This window comes from Amphiprion ocellaris, chromosome 7 (genome assembly GCF_022539595.1).
Source record: "Amphiprion ocellaris isolate individual 3 ecotype Okinawa chromosome 7, ASM2253959v1, whole genome shotgun sequence".
Lineage (NCBI taxonomy): Eukaryota > Metazoa > Chordata > Actinopteri > Pomacentridae > Amphiprion > Amphiprion ocellaris.
Window position 1 is genome coordinate 26,379,027 of NC_072772.1, and position 22,028 is coordinate 26,401,054.

The window sequence follows — 22,028 nt, forward strand, 5'->3', positions numbered from 1 at the left end:
ACATGGACAATTTAGAATCACCAATTAACCTCAGCATGTCTTTGAACTGTGAGAGGACAGCAGAGCACAGGGAGAGCATGCAGCAACTCCAGGACTCTTCTAGCTGTGAGGCAACAATGCTAACCACTGCGCCAGCCCTGACTAAAATTTGAATTTAAAAAGTTAAAGTGACAGACTCTTTGTCAGCTTTTTTTTTTTTTAAGATTCAGGACTAAGCCCTAGCGGGCTTGGACATGTACTCAGCAGAAGTAAGATGTAAGTACAATACTGAATAGAGTCTAAGCACTAGCTGTACTTGTCAAGTCTACACAAGACTTAACATAGACATGATCATAACCCGTGTATATGATTAGAACACTCTTCCTGGCAGTTAATGCCACATAAATGTGAATGAAAGAGCTGAAGAGACAAAGACATCAATTTTAAATAGAAAGCATTTTCGGTCAGAATAAGGACAAACCTCAGTAAACCAGATTGTATCTGCTATGTTTTTATTGACCTTTGATACACTTCTGGCAGGCTGCACTACAAGGAAAAAGTACAGAAAAAGATTCAATACTCAATAATTTAAATATACTAACCAAACTCAAAGTTGTTGTTTTTGTATTAAATATATTTTATTGAACTGTAAGAACAGTTTCAAATCTGTTAAGGCACCTTATTCTATCAGCAGAGATGTAATGAGTCACTCAAAGGTCAGTGGTTGTTGTCAATAACGTAATGAAAAGAAAGAGGACAACATTGGCATGAAAAAAGGAGAAATTCAAGTGTGCTTGAACCTACTAGACTTGAGATAACACATTCTGCAAAAACATTCATTAAGATTCAGCTGTTCCAGAAGTCAGCCACAAATGTCATACACACATCATGTATACAGATACCGTAGGTGTGAGTTCTGCTCAAAGAGTGGTACATGTCTGAAGCCAGGATCATGTTGCATTGACTTGACAAATATGGCATCAGCTTGGAAAACTGTTGACCATTTACACGTTTTTAACACCTCTGGTCAAACATGACAAGCTATGTGTGAGTCCTTTGGTATGTAAGATATTGGATAATTTTGTAAGACATCAAGATGAATCCATTTGCTTCACTAAAATGATGTCCTCACTCATCTAAAGGCATCAAGGAGCAACAGTTTCTTTTTTTGCTGCTGGAATCCTGCTTAATGCAAACACACATACTTTGGAGGAGGCTTTCTTGAAGACAAATGTAGACCTGCTATTGGCCTACAGAGGGATGGCTGTCACATGGTGAGGGTAATCCTTTGGGTATAGCCACGGTTCATTTGTCAAACCCCGGTCAGTTTTTGGAGTTCATGTCTAGTACAACTTAAATGTCTACTATAGCACCAGGCCTGGTGGCCACATAGACAAAAACAACAATAAGCAGAACCACTACAGCCAGTGTGGGCAGCACCACAGTAGCCACCTGCTGTCGGGCTTCCTGCATGGCCTGCTTCCGCTCCTTCTTGTCCTTAGATGTTTCTTTCTTGGGTTTGCCTTTGAGCTGCCTCATGTCTCCACTGTGCTCACAGGAACCTGAGAGAAATAGAAGCACACAATCATGAGACAAGTCATGTTGTTGACACTTCAACTTCCTCAAACTGACATGGACCTCTCTGCAAAAACATTTTAAAATTATTCTCATGTACCACTTCTTTTTTTTTTTTTTTTTTTACTTTTCCCATTATTTTTTTACCTAGCGTTTAGGTCAGACGATGCACTTGTAAATTTCCTAATGAATGAGAGCTGTTATTATTAGTATTTATCAACACCTCCAAATTGTGTTTCAGTCACAAAAATGGAATCCTGGTGCAGAAGAAACAATTTCACATCAGGGAACTTCAAGTCCAGGGCTTCTATTTCTTTTCACAAGAGTAAGGAGTAGGTTAGATCTCAAAAGAGACATGAGCAAAACAGAGCCCTCGTGTAAGTCTTTTACCACTAAGATGCACACATTTATAAAATACAAGTTTGTAATTGGACACTGCAGTTGATCAGGCAGCTCTGGTACTATCATAACATCATGAACATTTTATTTATTAGTAAACAGAAAAACAAAGGAATTCAGCACTAAGACTCCCAGTTAGTTTTTCCAAATCACTTTTTAATTAAAATGACAAAATATTTGTGTCTGGTGGAAACTATTTTGATATTCAATGTCTTTTCAAATCTTCTACTTTCTGAAAAACATTTGGGCTACATAAAAAATTCAATAATTTAAATAACTTTGTCATATTAACCTGGATTACTAAAAAACTGATGGGCTGGTAGTGGTAACTCCATATCCTCATAAAGGTTGAATTGTGCATAGGTGCAAATATACATACAGAAATGTAAATCATGAAAAGGCACGACAGAGGAGAGATATAATTGTGTCTTCCCCATCAGAAACTGACGTCTCCTTAGATGATAGCTTAGAGAGAAATACGTCTTATATCTCTTATACCTTTTAGTTTCCATGAATCCTCTTAATATATATTTTCAGTGGGAGAGAGAGAGAGAGAAAAAGACACAAGCAAGGGAAATGTTTTGCTTGAGCAAAGCTTCCTGGACTGGAGAGTCTTGGCCTATAAAGGAGATGATGATACAATGTATGGCAGAGTTGGGGGTGCTCTCCCTCAAAGAGGCCCAGAGATAGCTGTAGGGATGAGATGAGTATCTCACAGCTGAACTGTAGAGTATGAGCAACATATAATAAATGCCATACCATAAAATATGTAGCAGTGTATCCCAGTAAACTGCCAAGCCTAGAACAGAAGATCAATGCTGCATGGAAAGGATAAGTTCACCATTATTCCATGTCTTAAAACCATCACAGGGTGCCATGTCTGCATTCTAACACTTCCAACTTTAAATCGTTCCTCCTGTCCATACTGGACATTAACACATTATGAAATTCCCTCTGCCAGTCATGACAGCTATAAAAAGGATTTTCTTTTATCAGACTTTGAAGAATACATCTATCTCACTTAAAGCTTAAACAGATCTCTGTGTAAAAAGACGAGTTTCTCTGTTTTCCAAACACTATATTACACTGAATTACATTACATTTAATGTAAACAGAGCTGGTTGCACATAAAGCTTATTTGGTACTGAGAATGACCATACATTTTAACTTCTGAATAAAAATATTTTTGTGTAAACAGAGTAAAAGCTACTTCGATCACAGCGTCAGTGTGATTCTTGTTAGCTGAGTAGAGTGACTCCACTGGAAGGATGTAAAATAAAGAAAACTGTGTCTACCCATGATGCTCTCCCTCAAGTCCCAACTTAGCCAACACTGGTCCTCTGAAGGTTGCATCACAAACCTTGTCATGATTAACATTAACCCTCACGCATTGCATCCCACAGGGTTAGGGTTTGATTCAGTATAATGCAACAACCAAACGGCAAGCTTTTAGAAAGTATGTCCATCAACATTTACTGGCAACTGAGGAATGAGACAAACTTTTCTGAAAGCAGCAAGGTAAACAGTGATCTACCACATGTAGTTAAAACACAATCTAGTAGTCTCACACTGACAACTGCTTCAAACACATAGTAGAGGACAAAGAGATAAAGGATAGGCAGTGGGCCAACAAGAAAGGGGATTCAGACTGACTCTAATCTTTATATATATATATATATATATATATATATATATATATATATATATATATATATATATATATATATATATATATATATATAGTTAATAGTTTCAGTTTTCAGTTACTTACAAAGGAGACAAGAACACCAAACAGCTGGGGAGAGAGACAACAGGACAGGCGAGAGAAAGTAAAGTCCACGTAGACCAAAGCAAGATAATCAGGCACAATGTAACAAATGGATCAGGACTGAGGCAAAGGTCTGTCTTTCCTGATATGTTCGATGAAAGGTCCCCAGACCTTAAGAAACACAGGCTGGGCACCAGCCAGAGTATAAAGAACTTCTTCAAGGTAGATACATTAAATCATGTCATTTAACCACCTGTTAAAACAAGGGGGTGAGGGTGACCTCCACTCCCACAAGATGACATGTTTTGCCACAACCAGACCAAACACAAAGGCTTTTTGTAATGCTCTGGGAAGAGTCAGAGTATGTTCAGAACAGCGGAGTGTCACAGATAGACCGAAACAGTTGCCTATTATACATGTATAAAAATTAAAAATGCTATCCCTAAACATCCTGAGCTTAGGGCAGGCCCAAAAGAGGTGGCCAAGCATCCCATTGGCAGACTTACATCTATCACAGGTGGAAGATACAGTGGGAAATATGCTATTCAGTTTGGTCTTAGAAAAGTGAAGGCGATGAATGACTTTAAACTGGATGAGTTGAAGTCTGGCATTGATGGAGAAATTCTTCACTCTGCCTAAAGCCAGTGACCACAGCTCATCTGAAATGTCCTCACCAATGTCATTAATCCATCCATCCATCCATCCATCTTCTACCACTGGTCCGGGTCGGGTCGCGGGGGCAGCAGCTTTAGGAGGAAAGCCCAGACCTCCCTCTCCCCGGCCACATCATCTAGCTCCTCCCGGGGGACCCCAAGGCGTTCCCAGGCCAGCTGGGAGACATAGTCTCTCCAGCGTGTCCTGGGTCTTCCCCGGGGCCTCCTCCCAGTGGGACGTGCCCTAAACACCTCACCGGGGAGGCGTCCGGGGGGCATCCTAATTAGATGCCCTTAATCCATTAGATGCCATTAATCCAGGCGTCTTTAATACAAGAGGAGGGGGCTTCAGGCCGAAAAGATCAACAAAATGGGAAATCAAATGTTTTTAAGTAGAGGATCTAGTCAGCAGTACACAAAAGCTGTGTTGATTGGGCATAGATTCAAACTGATGAAATGACTGACAAAGTTTCTAATTTGGAAGTGTCAGAATAAATGGCTAGAGGGCAGATCAAATTCAGCTTGTGTAAATGATGCAAAAATGATTATCAACATAAAGATCTGCAATAATGGACAACCCCCTATCCACCCAGCATGTAAACACACTGTCCAGCAAGCCAGGGTTGAAACACAGAGTCCAACTCAAGAATCCTTCCATAGATGGAAGGATTCTTGAGTCCAACTCAAGAATCCTTCCATAGATGGAAGGATTCTTGAGACCCAGCACACCCTTAATTTGTTTAAGAATCTTGAATGAGTTGTGCAAAACAAAATTATCTTTAAACAGTCTGATAGACAAATTTAAATTGGAAAATAAAACGGCTGCCAGGGAGGCTCCAGTAAGAGACAGAGCAGCCTGGGATTCGATTTCAGGCCAGCGAGGGCAAAGGGAGCCCTCCTGCCTGGACAACGCCGGGGTATAGTTCCAGAAGACCCAGGCTCTAGTATTACAGGCCCAGTAGTAATGTCAGAAGACCGGTAGGCCGAGGCCATCGTCAGACGCAGGTTTCTGCAAATGCAACTTGAAAATGTGAGGAGGCTTGCCGGCCCAGATAAAGGGAAAGATGATGGAGTCAATCTGCTTTAAAAAAGCAGCTGTAAGAAAAATAGGAACAAGTTGGAATATGTGGAGAAATTTGGGGAGTACTACCATCTTAGTAACATTAACATGACCAATTAGAGAAATGAGGAGGAGTTTCCAATTATCTATCATTGTCTTAAGCTTGTCAATCATAAAGGAATAATTTAATCTAAATAGGAGTTTAGGATTCCTGGAAATGTTAATCCCTAAACATTTAAAGTGATCAGTGGTGGTTTTAAAAGGTAGATGGTCAAGAAACCAGAATCGAGGCTGTCAGCCAGAGGCATAAATATGCTTTTGTCCCAGTTAATAGTGAACCCAGAAAGCTGGCCAAAGTTTTCAGTGAGGTCCAGAAGAGGGAGATGTCCTTTCATCTGACACAGTCACAACATCATCCACGTACAAGCCAACAGTGCATTCAGTTGCACCACACCTGATTCCAGTAATTAAGGGACGGGTTCTGATGGAAATAGCCAGGGGCTCAAAGGCCAGGGTGAAGAGCATAGCGGAGAAGCAGCATCCCTATCTAGTACCGCGATGTAACAGAAAGGAGACAAAGCAATCATGATTAGTCAATACTGAGGATTTAGGGAGGGTATAGAGCATTTTCAAGAGTGACATAAATTTAGGACCAAAGTCAAATTTAGCAAGAGTAGCAAACATATACAGTGTTTCCTCTACATTCATTGAGCAGCGGCGGGCCGCCATTTATAAATCCTAGCCACCTCTCCTTCAACTTTCTTTCTTTTTTTTTTAATTGCCGCAAATACACCACTGCCACATATCTCCACCTTCACAGCGGAGTGCTGCACTGTATCGGGTACTCGTGAGCACTAAGGTAAACTACAGATAATTATCTTGCTCAGTATCTACTCTTTGATATGTCGGGTTAATACAGTGTTTCTCAAATAGTGCCCCTTGGGGGGCACAGAGGCATGTCAGGGGGAGCGCGGGTGACTGGGAGGAAAAGGTCCTTCAACACGGAACTAATTAGCTGAACTATTGTTTATAACGTTGGCCTGTTTTTCGCGGCGTACAATACTAAAATTGTGCTGACCCCATAGACTGTATATGCCATAGATATAAAAAAATTATAATAATGATCTTCTGTATATATCTATGGTATATGCACTGGCCGTTCAGACTCCGAAGTACAGACTCCCGAGAACGGGAGAACGTATCGTTAATGTGCAGTCGCAACACCAGCGTACTCGATCACGTCACATACTCGGCTTGTCTCCTCCGATTATTTTTACCAGCAATGTCAAACATACGGCCTGTGGGTCAAAACCGGCCCACCAGACGGTCCATTTCGGCCCGCGGGACGACTTTACACATGATAAAAATTACAACAACATTAACTGTAAACTGTAAATTTGTAAAACTGTAAATTTAAAATAACTTCTAGAACTTGACAAGTTGTTCCGATCATGAAGTAAAATACTAGATTGTTCAGTTCCAGATACCTGTGACTGAATGTTTTGTGTTTTTGTAGATAAACCGTTATCTGGCAGTTACAATGCATGTGTAAATGATGAACTGAGGCATAATAGGGTACTGCTGAAATTGAACTTGTTTTCCTTAAGAAATTTCAGGTTCATAATATTTTGTAAAAAGATACTTCATTAAATGTGAACATTTTCAGAATGTACTTTTTTTGAACTAAAACAAAGGGGAAAAGTTGGAGTTGTGGTTATTTATAGGTTATTATGCTGTGATTTTACTGGTGGGGCCCACTGGAGATCAGATTGGGTTTATGTGGTCCCTGGACTAAAATGAGTTTGACACCCCTGATCTTTACTGTGAAAAACAACAAAATGGAATCAGATAAAATAACACATCCCTGCATATTCATGTTTTCAGTTTTTTTATTTATATATATATATATATATATGCACGAAGTTATTGGGGGGGCACGAAAGTTTTTTTGTCCTCCGAAGGGGGGCCCGACAGAAAAAATTTGAGAACCACTGGGTTAATACGACGTTGATGTCGCGGCCTTGAAAGTGACGTTATGTCACCAGGCACCAGGTCAGAGAGTCAGAGGAGTGTCGTCTTGGAAGATAAGGCAACGACTTACCGGAGAGAAGTCATTAGCTTAAGATAACTCATAATAGATTTTACAAGTTAAATAGACATTCACAAAATATTGATGGCCAGCTAACGCTACGTAACATATCGGTAGCTTCAGTTAATTGGGCCCGATGCCAACTCAGTGTCGTTAACTTGAGTAAACTATTGATTTAAGATAGATATTAGCATTAAGCTAATATCTACACTCCGTGATGTAACTGCTGACTGCATTTTCACGAGCTTATTCAAATATTGTTTTTTATTTAATTTTTTTTTTTTACATTCAGCCTTTAAAAAGCCATTTTCAACTGGCCATTCAATAAACTAGTTGTACAAGTAAAATCTGCAGTGAAATGTCATTTGTTTACGTCGCCACGGCTCCCGGAGAGCCTGCCGCTGCTGCTGAAAAAAATCCTAGAGGAAACACCGATGTATCTCCACTCGATCTGGTTGAACGCCTGATGTGCATCCAAAGAGATGACACCAGAGTTAGGTGGGTTGGTTGATTACATAATGTTTAGCAAACGCCGGGTGTTGATGAAGGAGAATCTGTCTTTGATAAAACCCATTTGATCGGGATGGATCAATGAGCCAATGTATTCATTTAGTCAGTTTGTGAGAACTTTTACAATGATATTTTGATCACTATTTAACAAGCTTAAGGGATGATAAGATGAAACGTCAGTGCTATCTCTATCCTTCTTCAAAAGAAGACAGATATGAGCATCATAGAGTATCAGGGAAGATGCCAGTTTTTATAGAATGAATTAACATGCAGTGTAGAAGAGGGGCAACAGTGTCTATATGGGCTTTGCAGAATTCTATAGCAAAACCGTCAGGGCCACAGGCCTTACAGTTGGGAAAGGAGCGAATGGCAATTTTCATTTCCTCTATTGTAATGTCAGAGTCTAGATCACGCATAACTGCTTCACTAGGAGATGGGATGTTCAAAGAACTGAGAAAATCCTCAATAACTGCATCAGTGCCTGTAGATTTAGAGATGTATAGCTGACTGTAAAAGTCAAGGAAATTTGTAGTATCTTATAGGGCAACAGTTATGCGGTGAGGCTTTATATATGACCCTGTTCTTCTTTACTATTATAGACCATTGGAGGGTCATTGATGTCCCATTTTAACTAAGGCCAGGATCACAACACAAGTGTTCCAAAATCCTAACAGACTTTAAAACTAGGTTGCATCACCATGGGGAGAAACTTCAGAGATATTCTCTCTAATTACAAAAGTGCACACAAGTCTAAATTTTAAAATAAAGGCTTATCACACACTACAGGATACTCTTACGATTATCGTGCTGGAGGGAGAAATCAGGGAGCAGTGCACCTGCTCACATGATCTCATGGGAAAACAGATGTGAACAAAATGGAGACTATGGTGTCATACCTTAGTAAGTAAGAAGGCAAAACAAGGCTGGATTACAAAATGTTTTGGAAACCTTCAAACAATGATTCTCACTCCCAGGGTTTCATACACAACAAACCTTAGGAACCAATCCTGTCTTCAGACTTGGTTTCTCGTTTGACCATGTACGGCTGAATAACTCCAATATTACAATTTTCCATCGTGTAGTGTATAGCGGTTTACAGTGTTTGAACAGAACGAAAAGTGAGCTGGTCTGCTTGGCCTGCGGTGAACAATGTAGGGATGAGAGGAGGTATAGGCAGGAACTTTAAAAGTTTGCACATTGTGTTTGGAGGATTTGCACACCAGCTCAAACTTACATCACGCCAGGTAAGCAAAGTCTGCAGACCATTTAAAAGGGCTTCAGCCAGCACACAGCCGTTTAAGGGGGGAATGCAGCATATACACCATGGCTTACACAAAGAGAACATGATGCCAAGAAAAAATTAATGATAAAATGATGAAAAGGCTGGTGAAAACCATTAATATACTTAGCATAAAGCAGAGCAGCCAGCATGTGTTGCTTGTTGGCACCGTTTTTTTCACTGCAGTATCGTTATCTTGTCAACAACTGATAAGATGATAATCCTTGATCGCTCTTACGGAGCCATGCTTTGTTTCCTATCTGCAAATATTTTCCCTTTTATGTTAAAGATATATTTGTGGCCTGGTTGTACAAAAAGGAGTGCACTCATTTTTAGGGGGTCACAGCGTAAGAATGACATCTATGCGATTTAAAAGCATGAAGAGAAGTCCTAGTCCCAGAGTAAAGTAACTGGTCAGGGACTTAATTTTTTATGGGTGAGTTCTGACAATTTTTTACAGATTTTACAACATAACAATGGATTTATTTTTGAATAGGTCAATATTTAAATGTTAAAAGACTATGGTGAAATGACATGCTTATTTACTATATAATTGTGAATGACAAAATTCTCTTCAGCCATTGTCAATTACTGTGACCCAACAGTATAACTTACTATCCACAAGAATGGCAAAGTATGCAAAATTTTAGTAGTGTCACCACATTATTAAACCTTTTGGTTTATACACAAACAATCCAAGTCCATATTCAGCTATTAGTGCAATATAAATTCACTACAGTGACATCATGAACGCTGCACCAGCCCATTGGACAGAGCTACATACATGCAAACAAACTGTACATTGTACATTCTTGTGCAATTTATTAATCTGTATTGGCAAACTAGTTGGTGGTAATGCTAATACCATTCCTGCTTCATTACCGGAAAATTGCTGGGTGTGTGTAATTCCTGTACAGTGAAGTCTGGACTAGGGCTATACAATATGTCTGCTAACCATCAACATTTCGATTGTTGTGATTATTTGACCATTTAAATCAGCAGCACAAAGCTCTATATGACGAATGCAAAGCCAGGTCTGAATGCAATTCACAGAAATAAACTACTTAGGATTATATTGCTACCTTTCTCACTCAATATGAGAAAGATTCCAAATGACTTTTTAGCTTTATTTTTAAAAAATCATTTTTTCTTTTTAAAGTAAGATGCACTCCGCCACAAACTCACCTTTATCATTCTAAAATGATCAATTCTTTCCAAACAATATATTGTAATGACAGTTTTGTTTCAATTCAATGACTTTTTTTAAAAAAAGAAAAAAAAAATCCAAAACTTTGAAATGGTTGATGTTTCTTATTTTACTTATTACACACAACTAAAACAACAAGCAACAAAGAGACAAACTTGATAATCCAAACATTAATGCTGAAAAAGACAGCATAAAACAGAAGTAAGTGCAATCCTCTGCAAAATCACTCGTCAGATGATTTCAAATTGCAATTCTGCTCAATAACTGCATTATTTCTAAGTTGACAAGTAGACACTCATGAGTACAACTGTAATCGCTAACACACAAGTTTGAAAACTTTTCAAACTAAACTGAGTACATGCGATTTACAATCAGCCTACAAGCATGAACAGGGTCACAAAATGAGCTGTGAGCAGTAGAACTTTCTCAGTTTTGGATCCTGTGGTTTGGTGAGGAAGCATAGGAACAAACCACTCACGACAACCATCCTTCCATCCATTATCTACACACTATCCTCATTAGGGTCATGGGGGGCTGAGGTCTAACCCAGCTGCCTTTGGGTGAAGGCAGGTCACCAGGGTATCACAGGTCTACATATACAAACAATATAGAATCACCAATTAACCTCAGCATATTTTTGGATTGTGGGAGGAAGCCGGAGAACCCAGAGAAAATCCACACATGCACAGGGAGAACATGCAAACTCCATGCAGAAAGATCTCGGGAATGCCGGGATGCAAACCGGAGATCTTCTAGCTGCAAGGCAAAAGTGCTAACCACTACACCACTGTGTAGCTCTTCACTACAAACAGAATATCTATAAATATTAATAGAGTGTAAGCTTGTTAAGTTCAACCCCTACCTAAGCCTCAAACTACATTCTGGCTACAAAACAACAACCCACATTTACAACACCAAAGGCCAAACAAGCAGTTTGACCTGGGTAGTCATCTGTTCACTGACAAACTTCAGACAGCAAGTTGAAACTGTCTTTTAACTGAACATATTGGAGGAAATGAAACCAAAAGGCCTGGAAAAGCATATTAAACAAATTTGTCAATTGTAGCTACCAGAATCCAGCATGGACAGAAAATAGGAAGTTCCTGGGTTGTGAGACCAGGATTACCTGAGGTGACTTGAGTCAAGGAACCCTTCCTGTAGTCTAGTAATGACAAAGTCAAAACAAACAGCAAAAATGAAAAGAAAGCATTTCAGCTGAAACTGTTGCTTAATAGTGGCTCAGCCCAGTGAAGTCACATCCGGCTGTAACATTAGTAACAGACGGCAAAAGTAAGTCAGAGTTTATCATGGACCGAGTACAGAAGTTAGCTAGCTCAACACGACACACCCGACCGGCCAACAGACAAACGGCTGTCTGCACTCTCTCGTGCTTCATTCTAAGCTTTTGTTGAAGCGGATAAACGGTCTTACGGTCTTGTATCCGACGGTGCCTCTTACTGCTGCTGTTAGCGCCCACCAACTTTAGGAAATGTGAGGAACAACACTGCTGTCGGTTCACTGCTCCTAGCGCTCAGTTCTGTTTCAGCGGGACAATTTGTTCCGACTCTCTACTCCATTATTTCTGCTGGATTGCGAGCTGGCAGGTTTGTTACGGTACAGACTGCAGTATTTTTAGTTACGAACCTGTGGGTCTCCACGGAGCTCGACGTGGCAGAGAGAAGAGTGTGTAGAAATCCGCTGTCACAGCAACATGAGCACCTCCGTGTGTACCCTCCACAATAAAATGTTAAATGTCGTGAAGAACGCGTGCAGTCTGGAAACACCCCAGTCACACTTTGACATGTTCATCGTTTTTTATGTTTTATGTAACTTCAACATAAATGGAATATCTTCTACAAGAGGGTAAGACAGACAGCACACAAACTAACAGTTAGTAGACTGCTAGTCTTACATCCAACACTTAAACCTGCACATGTTACCCCTTGGAAATGTCATCAGGAGGCATGGCATCAGGTTCCGTGTAGGATGGGGATGTGGAAGCACAGGCAGGGATAGAAGGAGACTCAACAAACTGGTCAGGACGGTCAGCTCTGTCCTGGACTGCCCTCTGGACTCCATCCAGAAGGTGGGTGAGAGGAGGATGTTTATGGAGGACTAAAAGTGCCAAAATTAAATAAATAAATGAATAAATACATCATTAAATAATTAATTAAATATGTCATTAATTAATTAAAATTGGAATTAAATATGTCATTAATTAAAATTGGAATTAAATACATAAATATGTTATTAAATGTGTCATTAATTCATTAAAATACCAATTCATTTTAGGTAAAAAACATATATTATTATTTCACTAATTAATTATTTCATGGTCCTTGTGTGTATGGAGGACTAAAAGTGCCAAAATTAAATAAACACATCATTAAATATTAAATATGTCATTAATTAATTAAAATTGGAATTAAATTCATAAATGTGTTATTAAATAAATACATCATTAAATATTAAATATGTCATTAATTAATTAAAATTGGAATTAAATTCATAAATGTGTTATTAAATAAATACATCATTAAATAATTAACTAAATACGTCATTAATTAATTAAAACTGGAATATGTCATTAATTAAAATTAGAATACATAAATGTGTTATTAAATGTAATTAATTCATTAAAATACCAATTCATTTTAGGTAAAAAGCATATATTATTATTTCACTAATTGATTATTTCATGGTCCTTGTGTTGCAGTGAATCATGAATTTATTTTATCTGTCAACCTCGCTCATCAAAGTCGGTGGGCGGGGCTAACGCAAATCTAGTCTAATCCACTGCTTTGGTCTGCCTTGAAACCCGAAGTAGAAGAAGAAGTCTTTTTAAACATGGGAGTTGTGTTGAGAGAGGATCGCTGTGAACTTTCTAGAGAGTTGTGAGAGATATTTTAGACCTGGCAGAGTATGTGGAAGCAGAACCTGCTGACCCCGAGCATGTAGCGTGTAAAGCAGAGGAATTTATTAAAGTTGTTGAAGTTATTTCTGCACTTTCCAACCAAGATGTTGACCGTAGAGTGACTGCAAATTTAGAAGAAGTACGCCGCCGCTTTTCTGGTACCAGGGCGCAACAGGAGCACACACAGGGACCAGGGCGCAGAGGATGTATTTCCTACGACAGCTGAGGAGACATGGCCTGCCGCACGAGCTGTTGATCCAGTTCTACACTGCAGTCATCCGATCTGTCCTGTGCATCTCTGGATCAGCCACACAGCAGGACAGAAATAGAGTACAGCCTGTAGTACGGACTGCAGAAAACATCATCGGAGACCCCACTCACCCTGGACATAAACTGTTTCCCCCCTCCCCTCTGGCAGGCGCTACAGAGCCCTGTACACAGAAATCACCAGACACAACAACAGTTTCTTCGCCACTGCCATCACTGTAATAAACAGCTGAGCCATTCCTACACACATGTACAATAGTATATAAAGTACAATAGTATTCCAATGGACATGTACAGCATTTTTTTGTTTCACCATGAACAGCATTCTCTGCTTTTTGCACTACTGTTTATAGCAATTATCATATCTAGCTGTAAATTTCTGTCTATATTGTGTTCTATTTAATTTTACTATTATTTAGTTTTCCTCCCTGTTCCTCTTTCTATAGTTTTATTTTTTATTATTCTCTTCCATAATCCTAGTGTGACACCAACAGCCGAAACCAAATTCCGTGTATGTTGTGTACGTACTTGGCCATTAAAGCTGATTCTGATCACTTTTCTGTCTTTGGTCTAGGCAAGAGGAAAAGGGGCCACAGAAAATTGGACCTTCCTAGCGTACTTGTGCAGATGCAGGCTGAGGAGGAGTGGAGTCATGCCCAGCATGATGAGAACATCCAGTTGCTCCTCAGTGAGGCAAGAGAGAATGAAGCAGCCTTGCAGCGGGAGGAGATGGCCCAGAAGGCTGCCTTCAACCAGTCATTCCTGGGTGTGCTGGGGCAGGCAGTGCTGGGTGTGCTGGGGCAGCTGGGGCAGGCAGTGCTGGGTGCGCTGGGGTAGGCAGTGCTGGGTGTGCTGGGGCAGCTGGGGCAGGCAGTGGGCAGCCGGCGAGTGTGAGCGAGTCCACCTCCCATAGACTTGAGATTTACAGGTGCTGGTCATATAATTAGAATATCATGAAAAAGCTCGTCTTTTGGACAACTGTCAGGTCAGCAGTCTTCCCCATGACAGAACTAGGCTGAATGACCATTTAAAGGCCTTTGCAGGTGTTTTGAGTTAATTAGCTGATTAGAGGTGTCTTCAATATTGAACCTTTCCACAATATTCTAATTTTCTGAGATACCAAATGTGAGATTTTCATTTGAATTCAGGTATAATCATCAAAATTAAGAGAAATAAACATTTGAAATATATCAGTCTGTGTGTAATGAATGAATATAATATACAAGTTTCACTTTTTGAATGGAATTACTGAATTACTTTTTCTTGATATTCTAATTATGACCAGCACCTGTAGGTGTATATAGTTTTACTTTTAGCCCTCCACTGTAGGACAGGCCCACCACAGTTTGTACTTTGCACATTGTAAATAGTTTTGATTTTGCTGCTGACTAATAAACTATTTTGTGACTTATGTGATTGCATCATAACTTTTAATTTTGTCTGTTAAGACACTGGTAGGAAAAGAGTAAATAGTCTGAAACAAACAATTCTGTATTTCCTAATAATGTATTTGTGTTTAATGGGATTTAACATGTTTTAACACAAACTACTTTATGGTTCATAATTCCATTGACTGAATTACAGTGGCATGGAGGAAATGACAGGAGGCAGAGCTGGAGGAAGCAGAGATTCAAATGTTGAGATTCCCTTTGGGAGTGATAAGATCAGGAATGAGTACATCAGAGGGATAGCGCATGTTAGATGTTTTGGAGATAAAGCCAGAGACGCCAAACTGTTTGGTGGTTTGGACATGTACAGAGGAGGGAGAGTGAATATATCAGTAGAAGAATACTGACTGTTGAACTGCTTGGCAGGAGGCCTAGAGGACCACAGAAGAGGTTTATAGATATAGTGAAAGAGGACATGAAGATAGTTGGTGTGAGAGAAAAGGATGCAGAGGACAGGGTTACTTGGAAGCAGATGATTCGCTGTGGCGACCCCTGAAGAGAAAAGCCAAAAGGAAAAGAAGAAAAAGACTGCAGAATGTATATGTAAATTTATCAAGTCATATGTTTACATATCCATATGTAAACTCACCATGTCATAGCTGTACTTATTGTGGTGGCATTGAATTGATTTTAAGATAATTTTATTGGTTTATAAAGTTCTTAATGGTCTTTGTCCTTCATATTTATCTGATTTGCTTTCATCTTTTGAACCCTGTGAAGTCTTCTGGTAGAGGCTTTTAATTAAACTTAAAGCCAGAACAAAAACATATAGTGAGGCAGCATTTTGCTATTACAACCCACATCTCTGGAACAGCCTTTCAGAAGGCCTGAGGGTAGTATAGAATATTAACATGTTTAAAAGCAAACTTACTACCTACATTTTTAGTCAGGCTTCTGACTGATTTGATAGATTTTAGTTCTTACTTTTACTCCATATTGACATGATATCACGCAGATGCTGCAGATTTGTCGGCTGCACATCCATGATTCAGATCTTCCATTCGTTCATGTCCCAAAGGTGCTCTATTGGATTGAGATCTGGTGCTTGTGGAGGTCATTGTAGTACAGTGAACTCATTGTCATGTTCAAGAAACCAATTTGAGGTGATTTGAGCTTTGTGACTTGGTGTATTATCCTGCTGGACATAGCATCAGAAGATGGAACACTGTGGTCATAAAGGGATAGACATGGTTAGCAGCAATACTCAGGTAGGCTGTGGCATTTATACAATGCTCAGTTGGTACTAAGGAGCCCAAAGTGTGCCAAGAAAATATCCCCTACACCATTACACCACCATCAGCCTGAACCGTTGATACAAGGCAGGATGGATCCATGTTTTCATGTTGTTTTCCAATCTTCTATCGTCCAATTTTCGTAAGCCTGTTGAAATTGTAGCCTCGGTTTTCCATTTTTAGCTGACAGGAGTGCCATTCAGTGTGGTCTTCTGCTGTTGTAGCCCATCTTTTTCAAGGTTCAATATGTTGTGCGTTCAGAGAAGGTATTCTGCATTCCAAGTGCTTATTTGAGTTACTGTTGCCTTTCTAGAACCTCCAACCACCGTTCACAGAAGATTTCATGAACAAAAGTACGGAGGCTACACCAGAAGATCCAAACCACTCAGTAGCAAGAAGAATAGGAAGGTCCGGCTGAAATGGGACGGGCTCATTAATCTTCATTGATGATATAACACATGATGGCAGCAGCAAAAGAACTCAGAAGTCTACAAAGCATTTTGTCTGCCAATTTAAAGAAAGATGCAACCAAACTGATAGGGATCCTTCATCATGCAGCAGGATAATGACCCAAAACATACTGCCAAAACAACAAAGGAGTTCATCAGGGGCAACAAGTGGAAGGTTTTAGACAGGCCAAATCAATCTCTAGACTTCAATCCTATAGAGCTGCATTTTACCTGCTAAAGAGGAGACTAATGGGAATATCCCTCCAAAACAAACAACAACTGAAAGAGGCTGTGGTGAAACCCTGAAAAAGCATCACAAAAGAAGAATGCAAGAGTTTGATGATGTCAGTGGGTCACAGGCTTGATGCAGGATTTGCAACTAAATATTAGGTCTTATTCACTTTAATGTATTATAAGTGTATCTGTTCCAATACTTTTGCTCACCTAAAAATTTGTTGTTCCATTACAGATAATGCTATCTTCTAAATTGTGTATCAGATCCAGATGTAAATAGATGGAAACAAATGCTGAAATATTGATCTCTTGTCTCATATTCATCGTTTGATGTCAAACCCAAATGTTTTCAGTCTACAGCAAAAATAAAGGAACTGGCCTCACTGTTCCAAAACCTTTGCAGGGAAGTGTATATAAGTGTTACAGAGCAGGTCAAAGGCTCAAATGCAGGATGACAAAATATAGCCAAAACCAATGCTTTAAATATAACAATACTTTAGTTCTAATTTTAATATTTACACCAATACACAAGGTTAATAGGAAGTGTCAACTGGTTAAGGAGAGGAGCTGAGAATAATTACTCCATTACGTGCACTTGACAGTGAACTATGAAAAATATGGCTTACCCAGCCACCCTTAAATCTAGACTCCTCACCTTCATTTAGGTGGGTCTCCTGTATAAAGATCATGTCTGCCTGGTTGGTTCTTAAATATGCCAGTATCTTACATCTCTTATTTGGATTTCCACAACCATTAATATTCCAAGTCATGCATTTAAGATATTTCCCTGTCATATTATGTCCCACTGTCTCTTTACATGCCTGTCCATTACATTAAAAGAACTAAGGATCTGTAACTTAATGCCCATGAGAGCAATGTTTCCTCTCAAAATGTTGATACTCCATGTGGAAAAAGAACGTTTCCAACTCAAAACACACAAAAAGTGAACCAAAACTCCTGCTGCATAACATTGGCAGCCTTAAGCATGAGAAGAAAAACAGAGAGAGAGAGAAAGAGGGAAAGAGAGAGAGAGACAGAGAGAGAGAAAGAGAAAAAGAGAGAGAGAAACCTTATCCGGTCCGTAGGTTAACGAGCCCGTTCTCCTCCTGATGGCAAGTCAGTCCACTCCATCACCGCTCCGATAGTCTTTGCAGCATCCCTGAGGCTCTTCCATAGAAACATCAGGTCGGCTCTAGTATCACTCTTAGGGGCTTTCGACCGGGGTGGAGCCCGTTCGGATCCGGAGCCGGTGCCCGACTTGGCGCCGTTTTTTTTGCTTTCCACCACTGGAGCTGCAGCTCCGGGCTCCAAAAACTGGGGCTGTTTCGGGCACCAACTCGTTGCTGGGCCAGAGTTGGCCAGAGTTGAGAGCCGAGCATGTCACGGGCAGGGGGCGGGGTGACATCTAAAAACATCTAAAAAGATAAACACCGATATGATCATCAACTTATTGCGCGTGTTTAACCGCTAAGTAATCAATGCAAGCGTAGTCGAAGCTAAGTAGCTAAGCTAACACTAACACGTTTACTGTTAAGTATCCAAATGTCTTTGATAATTACCTTTCTTCTCAAACGTGATCGCCGGGCATTGGAATGGCGACGCCGATGGGTAACCCCTAACAGAAGGTTTTGCTGTTCAACGATGGCAAGGCACACTAGCAAAGCCATGAACACCACTCCAATGAAGTCCTCCATTGTTGTTGTGTGGGTTTCCGTATGGTGCGAACGCTGTTGAACGGCTACGTACGCAGTGACGTACACACGTTTTGTGGTGGCACAATGACGCAGCTCCAACTTTGCTCCTTCCGAATGGAAACACAAACCGGTTCTGGGACGGCACGAGATTTGAACCAAAAAAGCACTGGCTCTCAACTTTGAACCAACCTAGCACCTGGTGCTCTTTGGTCGAAAGCCCCTATCTGTGTCTGCGCACTCCTCCCGGCAACCTTCTCTGATGAACTTTTCCACGGCCACCACTATGCTGAAACTTTTACCTTTCCCCTTCCATGTGAATCGTAAAGTTGCTGGATATGCCAGGGTATACCTCACATCGAGTTCCTGAAGTTTACGCTTCACAGCAGTGAAAGCCTTCCTCCTCTCTGCTAGCTCTCTAGTCATGTCAGGAAACACAGACAGTTGGCATCCTTCCCACTCAGACCCGCGTTTCTCCTTCGCTGCAGTGACCACTTTATCCCTTGCAAACTGTCTCAGGAATCGAATAATTACCAGTCTCGGTGGGCGGCCGGGGTCCGGCACTTGTGCTGGTACACGATGCGTTTCCATTTCAAACTCTTTGCCCTCACAGACTCCGAGCCCTTCAACCAGAACCTTCTGAACACAGCTCGGCAAAGTGCCGTTGGTCCCGAACACTTCTTTTAAACCAATCAGTCTCACATTATTTCTTTTGATGTGATTTTCGAGGGGCTTGGATATGATCTCGCATCACTTTCACCTCTCTGTCTCTCCCACCTTCAGCCGTGTGCAGCCGCTCTGCCGTCTCCTCCAGACGGGTGACGCGAGCCTCGGTTTCCTCAATTCTTACTTGCATTGCCACTACCGTTGTTTTCCGCTCAGTTGTGGTAGCTTTTATATTGGAAATGTCGGTTGCCATTGTTTGTAGAGTCGAGTTAACTTTGGTTATCTCTGCGAGTAAACTTTCCCAGCGGGGAGGTATGTCCCCACCGCCAGACTCTTCATAGAGAGGGCTAGCCCGAGTAGCCATTAAGCTAGCGCTTTTGGCGTTTTTCTTTGTCGACATTCAGAGTGCGAGAAATTACTCAATTCTTTGGTACCAAATAACACCGACCTTTTACCGGTTTAAATACCGTTGACACTACATTAAGTATGAGCCACTTTTTAAGAATAAACAGTAAAAAGGCCCTTCTCGGAGCAGAGAGTTGTTAACCAGCTGCCATCTTCTTGCCGTCCCCACGTGACTCCAGTGTGTTTCAATCTTGACAAACTGCTTCCTGGTATGTTTTATCCTCTTTCTATTAGCTAGCAGTATGTTTCAGCCTATTTCAACTGACTCCCAGTATGTTTTAGTCTTCTTATATTGGCTCCCAGTATGTTTCAGTCTCTTTGCACTGGCTTCAATATATTTTGTCCTCCTTTTAAAACATCAGTTTGAGTGTTAGTGTTTTTCTTAGACTTGTTTGTGCCATTTTGCCTCCTTATGAAGCACATTGTAACTCCGACAAATGCTCTATTTTTGCACATAGCATTTCTAGAAACTTTGTGATATAATCCTGAAATTGGTCTGCTACATCTCGAAACTTTCACTTTTTTGTCACACTCCGACGTCCGCCACACATTGACGTACACCACGTCCCGAAGTGTGTAGATGTGCGAGGACCCGTTCAATGCTGCTTGCAGCTGTAATTTTACTAGTTATTGTGTATAACATAACACTAGAGTAAAAATCTAAAATAACAGTTAATTTCATTAAAAGTCCTTTTTACATTGTATGTATGAAGCATATTGACTAGTTATTTGCCACTTGAGACTGTACTACATTTTGTTTGACAATTCAGAGGCAAATAATGTACTTTTAATTCATGTGACGGCTGCAGAGCAGTCCCTTGATTTTAGTAAAAAAAAATAAAGTACAAAGTATTGGTGATACCTTCATATACTATGGTGATAGAGGGAGTGTGAACAGCAGGGAGGATGATGTTGGGGAGACAGAGGACAGTGGGACAATTTTAGAGGTGAGAGTCAAAGAGACAGAATAAAGGTGGAGAGTGGAGAGATGGAGGGATGGTGGGAAGGGTGGGGGAGAACTGAGAAAGGGAGCTCCATCTGTTCAGCCTCCTTCACATCTCTCTTCCTGTGGAAGCAGCTCCATATGATCCTCCTGTACTTGTCCTCCATTTCTTCTTTCTGTTTCTCCAGCTTATCCTCATTTTCTTTCTTCTTCTTTTCCTTCTTTTCTTTCTTTTTTGCCTCCTTTTACATTTTTCTTTCTTTTCCTTTGCTTTTCTTCTGCCTGTCTTCCAATACCTTCTTCTCCTCTTGACCTTTTGTCTCTTGGCCAGTTCTTTTCCTACACAAAGTCTGAAGCAGAAAGTCTGAGACAACAAGAAAAGTTGATAACCACCTTTGTGATACTTGTCAACTCTGGTTGTAGTTTTAGTTTATGTCCTGTTGACTTACACCAGTGGCTCCCAACCTGTTTGGCTTGGAGCCACCCCCTATAAGCTGCACCCCAGCCCCAGGGCCACCCCCCAGTGCGACGCCTACCCCACCACCAAAACCACCCCATACATACACTACAAAACATAAGAGGGAAGTTATTGAATTGTATTACTAATAGAAAATTCCCTAAAATTATATTAAAAAAAATTATATCAAACCAGTTGTACTATGACGAGGAGGAGTTTATGGCTGCAATAAATTTGGTGACACTGCAATGCATAAGTGTTATGGATTATTATTATTATTTTTTTTTTTTTTTACTAAAGAAATCCTTAAAATTCTGAAAAAAAAATTTAATATCAAATTGAGAGTTGTAGTATGACCATCAGGAGTCAGTTGCTGGCTGCAGTAAATTTGTTGAATATTTGTGTCTCTTGGCTGTTTGCAGCGATTTTGCATTTTGCAGACGGTCCCTGTTCACTGGTCCACAGCCGACTGCTCATAGACACCAATGTTATTTCTGCAGCTCGAAAGACAGCGACTTTTGATTAAACCGGGCTTGTAGCACATTGTCTACCTTACAATGATGGAAAAGAGGCATCGTTTAGTTTAGACAACGTATATTTAATGAGCTATTGATGCCGGAAGTCCGAATTTGTGAATATCTTTCCGACTTTACCGAACTGTGTTTTGTTTCCTGACGTCGCCGTAATTTGCTGGCTTGCGAATCATGCTGTCATTTGCGAGCATTTCACCACAAATAACATAATTCTGTCTTGTGCTTTAATAAAACCAAATTTAAGGTAACTCTGGAGGTATAGCCGAAGTT

General features: G+C 40.3%; 1 protein-coding gene across 1 annotated transcript; it reads right to left on the reverse strand.

The window, feature by feature from the left end:
* Positions 1–474: 474 nt before the first annotated feature.
* On the reverse strand, positions 475–12,627 carry smco4 (single-pass membrane protein with coiled-coil domains 4). The gene is made up of 2 exons (XM_055012557.1): positions 12,460–12,627; positions 475–1,541 (listed from the first exon to the last, which is right to left on the reverse strand). The coding sequence occupies exons 1-2, from the start codon at positions 12,596–12,598 to the stop codon at positions 1,333–1,335; spliced, it is 348 nt and encodes a 115-aa protein (XP_054868532.1). The 5' UTR covers positions 12,599–12,627; the 3' UTR covers positions 475–1,332.
* Between the last annotated feature and the right edge of the window lie 9,401 nt (positions 12,628–22,028).

Excerpts from the sequence above, each read along its gene's own strand:
- smco4 (XM_055012557.1), bottom strand. The coding sequence starts at position 12,598 with ATGGAGTCCAGAGGGCAGTCCAGGACAGAGCTGACCGTCCTGACCAGT. Across the intron at positions 1,542-12,459 it reads CCTGATGACATTTCCAAGGG|GTTCCTGTGAGCACAGTGGA; the intron begins GTAACATGTGCA and ends TATTTCTCTCAG.